Source organism: Mastigoproctus giganteus, chromosome 3 (assembly GCF_048544385.1).
Source record: "Mastigoproctus giganteus isolate SK-2022 chromosome 3, ASM4854438v1, whole genome shotgun sequence".
Taxonomy (NCBI): Eukaryota; Metazoa; Arthropoda; class Arachnida; order Uropygi; family Thelyphonidae; genus Mastigoproctus; species Mastigoproctus giganteus.
Genome location: NC_143577.1, coordinates 249341520 through 249357546, shown reverse-complemented (window position 1 = coordinate 249357546; position 16027 = coordinate 249341520). Strand labels below are relative to the sequence as shown.

The 16027-nt window shown below is 37.0% G+C and overlaps 1 protein-coding gene across 1 annotated transcript in view; it reads right to left on the bottom strand.

Annotated features, from left to right (window-relative positions):
* The window catches only part of LOC150089019 (LIM domain kinase 1-like), a gene marked incomplete at its 3' end in the record, with an annotated part of 140339 nt that overhangs the window by 89315 nt on the left and 34997 nt on the right, over positions 1–16027 (bottom strand). Inside the window, exon 4 of the mRNA XM_090370381.1 lies at positions 7632–7741. Coding sequence (XP_090226507.1) covers positions 7632–7741 — 110 coding nt within the window. The remainder of the gene's footprint in view (positions 1–7631; positions 7742–16027) is intronic.

Here is a 16027-nt window from a genome sequence, read left to right as displayed (position 1 = left end):
GTTACAATGAATACTGTTTATTTAAAATAACATTTAAAGCATAACACAAGTACACACAAATTAAATGTAAAGGGGAAAACATTTCAGTGTGAAGCAAGTTACATAATGTAATCAGTTAAAAATATCAAGACATTTATAATGTGTGGATCATCATAAATATGTTAAAATATTTTTGAAGTATACTTAAATACAAACAAAAATAACACCCCCCCTCCAACCACATATGACAATACATAACCCTGTTTATAATGGTATACATAACCCTGTTTATAATGGTAAACAATAGTGGTTCAACAATTGCCGTTTTTCTCCAAAAAGTTATTTAAAACTCCTCACTTCACAAACAAGGTATTCCCCAGATGAATCTGGAGAAGAAAATAAAATATTTCCCTCCTGAATTATTTAATAACAATAAAATTTCGAAATATAGGGCAGGAAATATAGGTTGTTTTTTAGCATGTCTATTTACTAAGAAGTGATGCAATTCACTAAGAAGTACATTACCAAAAACAGTTTGAAAAATTTGTCATAAATTACATCATACAAATGTAATATTAACATTAATAAACTAGCATGAAAGAGTTTAACATATGGCACTATTTCCTTCCTAAATCCCACTACCTCCTATAAAATGTGAAAAGTCTTTCATAAAAACTGGTATCAGATAATCATGCAGGCCACCAAGTGACTTGAATATCATCTATTTCCTATTGCAAAAGCAGGTCATTTCAGTTATATTAGCTACTGTACAGTTGTAGCAAATGTACAGTTGTAGCAACCTACCTAATATGATGTTGGTCCTCCAGATGCAGCCAAAACAGCTTATACCCGGTGAGGCATGGATGCTACAAAATTTATAAATGTGTCTTGTGGTATCTGGTACCAACACATAACCAGCAGATCCTTTAACTCCTGCAAGGTACGTGGTTGAGGCGCTGCAGATCAGAGTTGCTGTTCCAACACAAACCACAGATGCTCAATGGAATTGATATCTGGGGAATTTGGAGGCCAGAGCAATACCTGGAAGTCTTCCTCATGTTCCGCAAACCAGTCTCGAACAATCCAGGCAGTGTGGCATGCCGCATTATCCTGCTGAAAGACTGAACCACAAGAGGGAAAGACCGTTGCCATGAAAGGGTGTACCGGGTCAGCAATGTTTAGGTAGGTGGTAAACATCAGAGTGCCCAGCACATGGATGACTGGAACCAGGCTATCCCAGCAGAACATTGCCCAAAGCATGAAACTGCCACCACTGGCTTGTTTTCATCCCATGGTGCATCCAGGTGCCATCACTTCCCCAGGTAAATGACATACAAGTACCCAACCATCCACATGGTGCAACAGGAAATTAGCATAGGCATATGATGCAAGAAAGCAAGCTTATTCAGCATCAGCCAAAAAAAAAAAAAAAAAAAAAAACACAACCACTACTCCCATTTCACCCCTCCGTTCATTCGAAATACTTGTCCAGCTGAGCCTTAAATTTGTTTAGGCTATCAACTTCAACAACAAGTGATGGAAGTCTATTCCACAAACCAACTGCCCGCTGGCTAAAGGCAAATTTCTGCACATGTATCTGACATCAGTCCTTCCTCAATTTGAATTTATGCCCTCTCAGGTGATTATTCTGAGCAAGAGGAAGAATCCCATCGGCATTGAGCATGCTCAAGCCATTCAAAGCCTTATATAACACCTCTATCAGATCACCTCGCCGATGCCTAGTCTCCAGACTCTAATTTGCAAAACTTAAGCCTTTCTTCGTAAGAGCAACCCTCTGTTCCATTCACTAATCTTGTTGCCCTTCTCTGTACTCGTTCCAGCAGCTCTACATCCTTCTTGAAATGAGGCCTCCAGACCTGTATACAGTACTCAAGGTGTGGCCTGACCAATGCCTTATACAAGGGAATAATCACATCCCTATCCCTGCTAGAAAAATTCCTGTATATCATTGACAAGACACCATGAGCTACTCTTGCAGCTCATCTGCACTGCTCAGAGAACTTCATATCTGCCTGCACAATTACCCCCAGGTCCTTTTCATTCTCTACCATTGTCAGCGTAGTACCACAGAGTTGATACGTTGATCTGGGGTTACTGTTTCCCATATGTACTACTTTACATTTGTCAATGTTAAACTTCATTTGCCACCTCTCAGCCCATCTGCTCAACCTTTCCAGATCCTGTTGCAGCAGCATAGCATCAGTAGTGTCCTTAACAACCCTGCCAACCTTTGTATCATCTGCAAACTTGGACATTAAGCTTGATACACCATCATCAATATCATTTATAAATACAGAAAACAACAATGGACCCAACACTGAACCCTGAGGAACTCCACTAATAACATTAGTCCACGTTGAGCAGTATCCATTGATTACCACTCTGTCTTCTGCCACTCAACCATCCCTTTATCCATAGCAGCAATTTGCCTCCAATGCCACACTGCTCCAATTTGTGCAGCAGTCTTCCATGCGCAACAGTATCAAAAGCCTTTCTTAGATCCAAATATATAATATCAAAGTTATTCCCTGCATCCAGTTCTTTTGTGACTACATCATAGTATCCAATCAAATTGGTCAGACAAGACCTGCCCTTAACAAAACCATGCTGTGTCTGAGCTATAACTGAATTCTTGTCTAGATGATACTGCAGTGCTTCTTTAACCAGTGCCTCCATTAATTTTCCTGGAACAGAAGTTAAACTAACAGGTCTATAATTACTTGTGTCAGCCTTTGATCCTCCTTTGTGAATTGGGGTTACATTTGCACTTCTCCAGTCTATGGGTACCTCCCCCGAGTCCAAAGAAGCTCTCATAATTATGGTTAGGGGTTTGCTTACTTCCTTTGCTGCCTCCTTTAATATAACTGGATAGATCCCATCCATCCCAGGTGCCTTTTTTATGTTTATCCTCCTCAATTTCTCCTCTACTTTCCTCTCAGTTATTAGAAAATCATCTAGCCCACTGCCAATGTTTACTTCACCTACGACATTCCCCTTCCTGAATAACTCCTCATGTGTTAATGTAGATGCAAAATACTTGTTTAGATTGTTAGCCACCTGAGCAGGAACCTCAACTGTTGAATCATCAACATCCAGTGGACCAATCTGATTCATCCGTTTCCTTCTTGAGTTTAAATAGGTAAAGAACTCTTTTCTGTTTTTCTTTGCATCCTTTGCCAAGGATTTTTCGTAGTCTGCCTTTGCCTGCCTAATCTCCTTTGTGACTTGGTTACAGACCAACTTATATCTATCATAGGCTTCCATGTCACCCATTAATTTGTATGTATCCCATGCATTTTTCTTCTCCGCCATATGTCTCATTATTTCATCTGACAACCATTTAGGCCTGAACCTTGAACAATATTTCTTGGTTGGTATGTAAAGCCTGGTAGCTTCCAAGATTAGTTCCTTGAATGCTTCCCATTTTGAATTTGCTGTTTGTAACATCATCAGTTGGTCCCACTGTATAGAATTTAAATACTGTCTCAGACCATCATAGTCGCCTTTACGAAAGCAAAAACCCTTCCCTTTACCTCTGATGGTAGTTACCTCCTTGAGTAAATCCCACTTCAGCACACTGATCACTGCCACCTAGTGGTTCCTTTATCTGCAGATTCTTAATGCATGAAGAATCACTACTGATAATCAGATCAAGAGTATTACTCCCTCTAGTTTCCTCCCGAACATGCTGGTGTAGAAAACAATCATCGAATAAATCCACAAAAGCCTTGCTAGTGTGTGAGTGACCAACCCACAAATTCCAGTCAATATCTGGGAAATTAAAATCCCCCATTATAAGACTCTCTGATTTACTGGCCCATTCTATTTCCCTGTACAGTATCTTATTATACTCATCAGAGTCATTAGGCCTATAGCACACTCCTACTCTCAATTTTGATTTACCTATGCTTATGTCACACCAAACTGACTCTACACTGCCCTGTCCATCGATGTCGACTGGTTTCACTTCCTTGGATTTTATGTGTTTTTTAACTAATAGCATAACCCCTCCTCCCTTCCTATACTGTCTATCCTTGCTGTAGACATTGTACTCCCCAAATTCCAGTTCTGCATTCCTTATATCTGTGTGACACCATGTCTCTGATATCCCAACAATATCTGCCTTTGATGTTTTGAGCAATACCTCAACTTCATCAAATTTATTTACTAAACTCTTAGCATTGGTGTACACCCAAGTATACACGCACCTGTTTCTATTCTTAGCTACCCTAACACAACCCACGTGTTTACTTGTACCGCAATGACTTCCAGCAGTCTCTGAAATATCCTGCATCTTGTTTTTCAGGCTTCTGCTCATTCCAATAGAAGCAGTGCAAGAATCTTTCACCTCTGCCAGTGGCTACTGTTAATCTATTAGTCTTTGTCTCCCCCCCAAGCTAGCAGTTTTCCGACCCACCTAACACTGCCTCGATAGCATCAGCAAATATTCTTGCACCCTTTCTATTTAAGTGTATCCCATCCCTGTAGAAGCAATCTCTCCTGTTAAGAAGTACAGTCCAGGCTGAAAAAAATTCTACCCCTTGAGCCTTGCACAATCTTTCCAGGGCCGAATTGATCAACAAGGCTCTCATCATATACTCCCTCCTATCGTGTCTGGGCAGTTCATCAACAATTGCAGTTCAAATGCAATTCATCAGACCAGACGACCTTCTTCCCATCACTCAAGGTCCACTTTTGATGCTTGCGTGCCCATTGTAGGCACTATCGCCAGTGAACCATGGTTAGCACGGGCACCGAGTGGCCTGCAGCTATGAAGCTCCATTTTCAGCAGGGTTTGATGTACTGTATGTTGTGACACCTTGATCTCGTCACCAGCATTCCAATTACCAGTTAGTTGCGCCACATTCACCTTTGTTGCCATGTACCATCCGGGAGAGCCTTCTCTCACCTCTAGCATTGATGAGCCGTGGTTGTCCAACACCTTGCCAGCAGTTAATCGGTTTCCCTCCTGAGACCACTTTCGGTAGGTACTACGGCTGACTGTGAGCACCCCACAAGCCGTGCCATTTCGGATATGCTCTGACCCAGTGGTTTGGCCATTACAATTTGGCCTTTGTCAAACTGGCTTAAGTCTGCTGCCTTTCCCATCTGAAGAACAAGAGTAACACTGGTTAATGGAGCTCAGTATCAGGTGTTTTTTTTTTTATACAGTGTCCCGACCCGCACTGTAGTTCACCTGCAGTTGCTTCGATTTGCATAACGACTTGCTGGTCATAATGTTTTGGCTCATCGGTGTATTTTATTATTATTTTAGGGCAACATTTCTCACCTGTGCTTTATACAGGATGGCTATAATTAAAGTATCACTTCAGTTGGAAAAAGGCGCCTCCATAGCCAGGTGGGAAGGAGCAGCAGTGCATGGCACATGCTTCTTGATTAGACCAAGTTCGAGCCCGTCGCCACCAAATACGGAAAGGTCAGGGAATGACCACCGCATATCCTGGAGCAATATGGCCTCAGTTGCTAATGCTCCTAAAAAACCAAATAACAAATAGTTGGAAAACCATTAATAGCAGATAGATGAAACTGCCTTAGATGAACCTATCCAAGGCACACTGAAATGCAAAGTGGGGGGGGGGGGGGAAATCACTATTGGGGAAACTGGCACTGTATGCAACTGTAGAGTACTATTTGAATGAAATTCTAAGTATGAAAATCCAGATATCCAATATGGTAATCATTTGTCCATGCACTAGAAACAGTATGACATAGTCAACTGTTGTCTGAAGTATGTCAGAAGGAGAAACATATGGAACATTGTGTGCAAGCCCAAGGGGACACCTCCGTAGCTAGGTGGGAAGGAGCAGCAGTGCGTAGCACACGCTTTTTGATTAGACCGGGGTTCGAGCCCGTCACCACCAAATGCGGAAAGGTCAGGGAATGACCACCGCATATCCTGAAGCAATATGGCCGTAGTTGCTAATGCTCCTAAAAACCAAATAACAAACAAACAAACAGCAAGCCCAAGACAAATTATTTTGAAGAGGATAACTTGTAAGGTATGAAATATTTCATTATATTTATTTCGGTCTTGTTATTTAACAGCCACACCTTATGATGCTTTCCTTGAAATCAGCAAGAGACTGGACAAGTCCTTGATACACATTTTTGAGATATCCCACAAAAAAAAAAAAAAAAAAAAAAAAAAAAAAAAAAGTATGAGATACAGAGATCAGTGTGGCCAAATTTGTTATGAAGCAGCTGAGTTAGTGCCCAATCAGTATGTGAAGCAGCTCAACTCTGCAGAAAATTGTTTCCAAACATCTCTTCTGAAACACATTCCTGTTTTTTTAGAGATGAATCACAAGATGAAACAGACTATGGTAATGCTTGGCAGTCACAGTACACATTTCCAGGCCACACACTTCCAAAGAAAACTAATCTAACTACAAAAATTCACCACACACACACACAACCAATTGGAAGGCACTTTGCTGATAATACCTAGAAGTGATGATCCCAACACTTGACAATTATTGGTGTTCACACTGCACTTAACTGGAAATGAGCCTCATCATACTGAGGTCAACCTCCATCCTCAACAGAAACCATAGATAAATGATGAATTGAAGAACTATGGATGGCTGACCACAGAATGCAAATTATCATGGTACTGCTGTGGTGTTAACAAAACAGTGCTATTTTTGTACTACACCACTGGCCAAAGCAACAGCTAGGTACCATAATTAGAGAAAATACTCTGCCATGAACTACAGATAGTCATCCATTTCTTCAAATTTTCTCACCATTTTGCATAGCCTATTTTGAGGAAAGTGGTTCCTTTTTATTTTTTTTAGATAAAAGTAATCCCCAAGCATAGCTATGGAGTTGCCTTTGAGATCTGTTGGATGAACTATTAAGTAAGAAGATTGAGATGTTTATTTGTCCACTATATGCTGGAAGCACAGTGGGTATTGGTCAACTATTGCCCAAAGCATTTGCTCTCATTTGCCATCCACTTTTAAATCCTTTCAGAAGCATCAGTAATGGTCATATGATGAGGTAAAATTTGCATTCTGGTGCACAGAGTACAATTTTCCCCTGGTGGCAGTTCGTGGAAAAATATTTTTTTTTCTGCATGCCTTAGAGTGTCTATTCCAAATCATCTTTTTATCATTAACCCCTTCCCCATAGCACACAGGGAATGATGATTCCCAAGGATTTTCAGAGCTTTTGAAAACAGAGGTCTTAATCTGCTGAGAGCCCAAGTACCCTCAAGAAAAATCATATTTTTTGCTAAAATCTCTTTACTTACTGCCATTGCACAGAAAAATGAGTACATTAGACACTTTCTGGTTAGTCCTAGAAGCTTTGAAAGATTCTGTTATTTCTTAAATATCACAATTATTCAGGAGTCAATACTTGAACTGTGACAAGACAAGTGCAAAAAAACCATTCACCTTTGCTATTTTCTCTCTTTCTCAAGTAGTATCATGTATATATCATTCATTGTATTAAATGAATATATTAACTGTAACCCTATTACACCCTTCTTATGATATTAAACCTTAATCAAAAGGCAACACATTGGAACATTTATATTTTCAGAGAACTTTTATTCAACCTTGAAGTACTTCAAATTTATTTTTTGTTTTAACCTTAAAACTCACCAATACAGTTTTGATCTTTCCACTAATGCATATGTTTCCCCATCTCCAACACAACTTGTACAGCTGGAACACCTAAAGCATTCTGGATGGAATTTATGATCCCCAGCACTCTATAAAACAGTGAATGTTAGCATTTATTTTCATATTTTATGAAATGATTAGCATTTATCATCATATTTAAACTATTCAAAAATGGGAGAGAAAGATGGGGATTAGCACTAAAGCAATTCAGGTAAGAAGGTAGCGATATCACACTTGTATATAGGAGCTTGCATAACAAATCCAATTTTAAGTGGGACACAGCTGGTTTCAGGTGGAGGTATAGACTTCTACAGTAACTGTTTTAGAAACATCTGATTTACAAACCTTCGATCTTACAGGAATTTGATACTAAAAATTTGATTTACTGACTTCAAGCTCAATCTTTTGAACTTTTGCTGAATGACAGTGAAATATTTTCAAAAATTTATGCATTTAACCTCATATTTTAATTATATTCTACTGGACTGCATTTGCATATATAGTACATTACAATTTTTTGTAAAATTAGTGTTGCTGCTACAGTATTTTTATATTAAATCTACCACAGAAAATGCTTTGTACTGTGCATCAGTAGAGTATAGTATAGTACAAAATGTGATATTTAAAATAGAGGAATTTGACATTGTGGAGCAGTTCTTTTAACAGATGGGACTAGTGCAGAGAAGGAAAAATGGATGTAGTGCTCACAAATTGTCAGGAAACAGAAATCTACAGCAGGTATAAACTAAGCTGCAATCAAGTTGAAATGGGTTAGGCAGTTAAGGCAAATTACAAGTCTCTGACAAAGAATATTAAGAAAAATAGCAAAGGTTTCATAAGTAAAGATTAATAGTAATAGTCATAAAACAAGGAAGGCACAGGCTTTTGCTGAAATGGCTGGAGGAAAAAAAAATGCTTCCTTCCTCACATAGATAACTATCCAGTTGACCTTCAAATTTATTCAAACTGTCAGCCTCAACTACCTGCAAAGGCAACCTGTTCCAGCAATCAATAAATCGCTGGCTAAAAGAAAAATTCCTACAATCTAGTCTAAAGCTCCTCCCCTATAATTTGAATTTAGGACCCTAGTTCTGTAATTCTTTATAACAGTGACAATTCTGCCTTCATTCATTTTACTAACCCTGTCAGAGCCTTATAAACCTCAATCAGGTCTGCTCTGAGGCATCTGGTTGCCAAGCTCTACAGGCCACAATTTGTCATTCCTTGTACGGTAACCCTCTTTCCAATGTCACCATACGAGTTGCCCATCTTTGGACCCTTTCAAGCTGTCTTTTTTCAGATGAGGTCTCTATACTTGAACACAGTATTCCAAATGTGGTCTCATAGTTGCCTTATACAGTGGGAGTATGACCTCCCTATCTCTACAGGATAATTTTCAATAAATCATTGATAGGACACCATGGGCTTTCCTGGATGCCTGTTTACACTGTTCAGAAAACTTCATATCTGCCTGTATCATAATTCCCAGGTTCTTTTCTTCTCTACTAATTTTAATTCAACTCCAAGTGGGTAATTTATTTTGGGGTTGCTATTCCCCAAGTGTAAGACCTTGCATTTAGCTGCATTAATACACAGCTGCCACTTTTCTGACCATTCTTGAAGGCTGTTCAAGTCATCCTGAATGAATGCCACTTGGTATTGATCATTTAATTACTCTACTAATCTTTATGTTGTCTGAAATTTTAACATTAAACCTTTTATCCCATTGCTGATGTTGTTTAAGAAAATCAGAAACTGTGGTCCAAGAACTGATCCTCAGGGTACCCCACTTTTAACTTAACACCAATCTAAGAATACCAATTAATGACAAACCTCTGCCTTCTGCATCCATCTTGGAATACCAAGATGTTCCATCTTATACAGTAAACTCATGAAGGACCGAGTCAAATGCCTTGTTAAAATCCAAATCAACTGTCGATATGGTTCTCTACATCTTGCTCAAGAGTAACTGTATCGAAATAGCTTACCAGGTTAGTTAAACCTAATTTTCCCTTAACATAACCATATTCCGGGTATCTTTAGAATGCCATTTCTATCTAAATGCCCCAGAATTGCACTCTTATTCATTACAGATTTTCCTCTACCACTGAAGTCAGTCTGTAGTTAGTGATCTTACTCATAGAATCACCTTTATGTACTGGTGATACACTGCCACTTTTCAAATCCAAAAGGAATCTCTCCCAAGTCCAGATATGCTCTCATAATTAACCTCAGTGGTTCAATACATTCTCTAGCAGCCTTCCTCAAAATTACTGGGTATGTGCCATCAACTCCAGGAGCCTTACTTGCTTTATGCTCAAAAGTTTTTCTAATAAACATTCATCTGTAATTTCAAAATCACTAATTTCACACATGACGCAGCCTCACTGGCATCTAATTCACTTTTTTTCTTCCTTGCATTCACATACATGAAAAATCCTTTTCTCCATTCTTTGCTCGCTTAGCAAGTGCTTTTCTATACTTGATCCTCCCTAACCTTATCTGGGGCACTATTACAAATCAATTTGTAGCTGTTATAGGCTTCAGTACCTTTCACTGCTCTGTGACTATCCCATGCTATCTTTTTTCTGCTCTACTTGACTGGCCAGCTCCATGTTAATCCATCTCAATATTCTCCTTATTTTCTTATCTTAATATCATAATGGAAAAAAAAAAAAAAAAAAAAAACAGATAGCAGAATTAGAACAAAGGCATGATAATTTCCATTTATCATAAGAATCTAAAAGAATTAACAGGAAATACAAACATTCTGTTTGTATTTCCTGTTATGCCATACACAATAAAGAATGCCCAGAATCAATTAGTTTTAAGAGGTGATGACAGAAAGAAGTGGGAAACTTACATAAAGATGCTTTTTGATGATGTTAGACAAGATGTAAATGTAATTTGTAAATTGAAATTCTAGTCTGAAGTAAAATATGCTCTGGGAGTGGCAAAGACTGGCAAGGCAGTTGGCCCAGATCAAATTCCAATTAAAATAGTGAAGTCTAGATGAAGAAAATCTGAAAGATCTAATCAAAATATTCAATAAAATATATCTAAATGGAACACTATCTAACGATTGGTTGAGGTCCTTGTTCATCCCTCTTCCAAAGAAGAACAACATCACCTCATGCAATGATTTTCATCTTAGTCTGATGAGCCACATATTGAAGCTGCTGCTACAGATAATCCAAAACAGGATTTACAAAAAATGTGAATCAGTAATCCTCTGACACTCAGTTTCAATTCCAAAGCAAACTAGGCACAAGAGAAGCTCTCCTAGGTATAAAGGTGTTATAACAAAAATGTATAGAACACTAGAAGATAGCATTCATCTGCTTCAAGACTTTGAAAAGGCTTTCGATCGGGTACAACATGTAAAGCTTATAGAAGCACTTAAAAAGCTAGATCTTGATGGATGGGACATCAGACTCAAAGAAATCCACTGGAATCAATAGCCACTGTAAGTGTCAAAGAGGGTAAAACTGACAAGATCAATATAAAAAGAGGGAAAGGCAGGGTTGTATTCTCTCGCCCATGCTATTTAACATTATGCTGAAGTTTTTTTCAAAATGCATTGTGGGAAAGGAAAGAGCAATTAAAATAAATGGTCAGCTGATAAATAACATACAATACGCTGATAATACTGCCATATTTGAAAAAAAATATAGACCTTCAATTGCTTTTGGACTGTATTAACAACAATGGTAATGATCTGGGTTTAGGAATCCATGTCAACAAGACCAAATACATGACTGTGAGTAAGTCCAGCTATTATTGAATGGAGCTCCAATAAACAGAGTGACTCATTTTAAATACCTTGATAGTTGGCTAAATGCTGATCTAGATCCAGAAGCAGAAATAAAAGCAAGAACGGAGGTTGCGAGAAATGCCTTCACAAAATACAGAACAATGCTGTGTCACGAAGCTCTAGATCTGTCAATCAGACTGAAATTAGTTAGGTACTATGTATGGTCCATACTATTATATGGAGTTTGAAACTTGGATGCTGTAAACATCAAGCATGAACAAAAGAGGCCTTCAAAATGTGGATCTACAGATGCATGCTAAAAATCTTGGTTAGACAGAATCACCAACATTGAAGTCTAGAAAAGAGCAGGGGAAAAAAAAAAAAAAAAAAAAAACTTGAATTCTTGAGCTTAGTGAAGAGAAGGAAAACTGCCTATCTGGGACACATCCTTAGAAATGGGAAATATAAATTGCTTCAATAATAGAGGGAAAGAGGAGTGGGGAGGAGGAAAGTTTCTTGGCTGAAAAACATCTGCAATTGGACTGACAGAGCAACTGAGGATCTTTTTCATCTTGCCCAAGACAGAGAGAAGTACAGCGTGGTGATTGCCAACCTTCAATAGGAGACTGCATCAAAAGAAGAATATCATTTTTTTTGATGCAGTCATGGCTTCTGTGATTTCTGCATTAAAAGTATTCCATAATTCAAGTGTATTCGTCCTCACTCTGCAATCCGCCCAATTAAGATGCCATATAGCAACTAAATCTGTCGCAATTACCTCTTCTGAAATTAAAACCTATGCTTTTACTTCTACTGCAACATCTTTCTTCTTTTCCAACTGATGACTACGTACCAATGGTTCCTGTATTTTAAGTCCTGTGATGTCATTAATTTGTGAGTAATGACAAGGTCAAGAATATTCTCACCTCTAGTAATTTTTCTAACATGCTGGTACAAATAATAATTATCTGGTTCATTTAAAAATTTTGCTTCCATGGCAAGTTCCCTCCCACTTATTCCAATCAATAAGGAGCAGATTGAAGCTTACCCATAATAAGACATTCACGGTTACTTGCCTATTCCATCTTCATGTAGAGATTCTCATCATACTCTTCACAATCTTCTGTTCTATAGATTACTTCCACTATAGATTATACCTTTGCTTCTCACTAACATGCACCACAGATTCTATGCTGGCAGATGTAACTTCTGACTCTGCAAAAGCTTTTTCCCTCAGACTGCTTTTGATTGAAAACATGATCCCACCACCCCTTCTACCTTCTTTCATAAATACATTATACATACCATAGCAGAACTCATCATCCACAGTATTTCTGGGTGACGCCACATTTCTGTTAGTCCTTTTATAAAAGCATTAGTTGTCCTAACTAGGAGTTCAAATTAAGATATTTTATTGAAAACACTCCTCACATTACTGTAGACACAGTTAAGACTAAGTATTCTTCCATAGTTTACTATCCTGACACACACACACACCCCTTGAAGTTATTTGGGCTTGTTTCCCCTATCTGTTTAATTTGATTTAAAATTTTCAAAATTTGTTCCAACCAAACAAATCTTATTGAATTTGTGTTTCAAAAACCTATGTTGTTAACCTTTATTTGTATAATTAACTTTGTACCTCTTTGTAAAAAAAAAAAAAAAAAAAACTTAATTTTTATTTTTGGATCTCTCTGTATATACAGTGTATGCCACTTACTGTGATCATTTCAGTACTCAGCTAAAGTGATAACAATAACCAATGGTACAGGAATGCAGCTATTCAGCACTGTTTACTGATGCAGAGCAGAAATGCAAACATAAATAGGTGAAGCGAACAGAAAGAAAACAGGAAAAAAAAAAAAAAAGTAAAATACTTTAATATGATTGTCCACTATTTCTTTGAGAAAATTATCAATAAAAATGAAGACTGTCAATGTCCCTATAAATCCATACAAATCATTAAAATCAAAAAATATTAAAATCAAAATTAGAAAAGAAATGCTCTACTCTAAAACAGTCAGATTGGTAGGAGTTACAGTACTTTCTTTCATAGAGTAACACCAACAACCATATGAACAGCATGAAGCAAAATCAGTAACTAGCCACACTGTGTGTGTGTGTGTGTGTCAGAATTAAAGTACTATGATATGACACTTGAACTCTGAACACTGTGTGGCCAGTTAGATTTTGCTTTGTAGAGTTTGTAAGGTTTTCAGCATTTCCTGCTCCATGAAAGAAAGTACTGTATCTTTACTCTTATCAGACAGTTTTACAACAGTTCATTAACCCTTTACTAATTCTTAATTTTAATATATTTTTATTTGTTTTGAAATCAGTAGCACTGTAGTTAACTTCTTGTTGTATACATATAACAGAACAAATTCCAGGCCCAAAGAGATTTCAATACAGAAATCCAAAACATATGCAAATTTGATTGGGACTGTGAGTCTATTTTAATAATTGTCCACTCATTCCAATAAACTAAATACTTGTCTGTCTCTACTCTGGAATTACTGCTACCCATATGCAGTACCTTGCATTTGTCAATGTTAAACTTCAATTGCCACTTCTCAGCCCAATTTTTCTAAAAATCGTGTTTCGACAGCATACCCTGATTACAGTCATTAACACCCTGCTGGCCTTTATTTCATCTGCAAACTTATACATTAAGCCTGATATGCCTTCATCAATATCATTAATGAATACTGAAAACAACACTAAGCCCAGCACTGAACAATGGGGAACTCTGCTAAAAACAGTAGTCCAAGAAGACTAGTGACCAATGATAGCCATTCTTTACCTTCTCCCACTCTACCATATCCACTTCCCCCTAATGCCACACTTCTCCAATTTGTACAGCAGTCTTATGTAAAACAGTATCAAATTACTGTTGAAATCAGAAGTATATGATGTAAAAATTATTTTTTTGCATCCAGTTCCTTTGTTACCATGTAATAGTAACAAATCAGACAAGAGCATCCCTTAACAAATACATGCTGTGGCTACAGTATAACTGCATTCCTGTCTATATGGGACTGCATTACTTTTTTAACCAGATTTATTTTTCCTATAATCTAAGTCAAGCAACAGGTCTGTAATTATTCATATCACCCTTTGATCTCCTTTTGTGAACTGGGAATACATTCATACATCTCCAATCCAAAGGGATCCCCATGAATCCAAGGAAGCTCTTATTTATGGCTAAAGGTTTGCTTATCTTTTTTTTTTTATGCTACCTCTCTTAATAATATTGGATAGATCATTTCCACTCTAGGTGCCTTTTTTTTACCTCAACTTCAGTTTCTCTTCCACTATTACTAAATCTAATCATAAAATTATAAATTTATAGGCATCATAAATCTAAATGATTTGTGATAATTGAAAAATTTTATAAGCTTTTAGAATTCTGATAAACTGTTAGAATTCAATAAGCTTTAGAAGCATTAAAATCAGTTGCCATTTTTTTGACATATGCAACTAATCCAAACCCTTTTGGAGAACAATGGCCTTGATCACATTGTTAATCACCCTTCCCAAAATGCTGTTGTGTTGATAAACAACACATTCCATAAACTGTTGCAATTTTTCTTGTGAACCCCTAGAGATTAGTGAATCAACAGTTTCAAAACTTCTTTGCTGGAAGTTACACCCAATGGAAGAAAATTAATATTATGAATACCTTACATGATATGAAGGTCATCCAGAAAATGGTACATAACATTACAAAAAAAAAAAAAGCCTGCATTAGAGCATATAGTAAAAAAAAAAAAAAAAAATTCCATCAAGTACAGTCTTCTAAATTTTAGAAGTTAAAATGTAGATTTCTATGACAGCCAAACAATATTATAAGAAACTCATTTCTCCAACTAATTTATTTTAAAAGTTGAATACTTACCTGATTGCAACTCCAATCTAAAAATATGTACCTTATTTTCCAATATCCCTGAATTTGGTTCTACATATTATTATCGTTTTATGTAGTCAGTAAATTATACTATCACCATCTACTCTCAATCCAGGCATTTTTTTTAAACTGACAGTTAATTCTTTTACAATGTTTGTTTGTTTGTTGGTGACAACTGTGCAATGCAATAAAAGGAATAACAGATGCTTTTGCAACAATAAAAATCCCAAGAGGCATGTTCTATGGCTATGGATTTATGCTGTTGGAAAAAATTTCCCTTCATGACATTTGTGGCACATGATATAACTTGACAGCTGTATTTAGCATTGCATCAGATGTGTCAAAAGTTTTCTGCAAACTCAAGCATAACGAAATTGTTTCTATGCTATAAATTCTCAGGTTTTTAAATATTCATAAATTTTTTTTATTTCAAAATTAAGTTTTGCTATGTTCAAAACAAACATTCCTAAATTTAAGTTTTTCATTAAAAAATAAAAAATCACATTTAATAATGTATTGCAATTCATTAGCAAAAATGCCCAAGCACTGTTTACTTCAAGCAAATTTAAAAAAAAAAAAACAAAACTCTTCCTGAAAAACACGTTTCAGAACCTGAAAGTTGTGGAATTGTTTGATGTGATCAAGAATGCAGCTACTGCTGGATGCCAATGTGGCTACAGATACCATTCTTGTGCAATAATTAATACAACAACA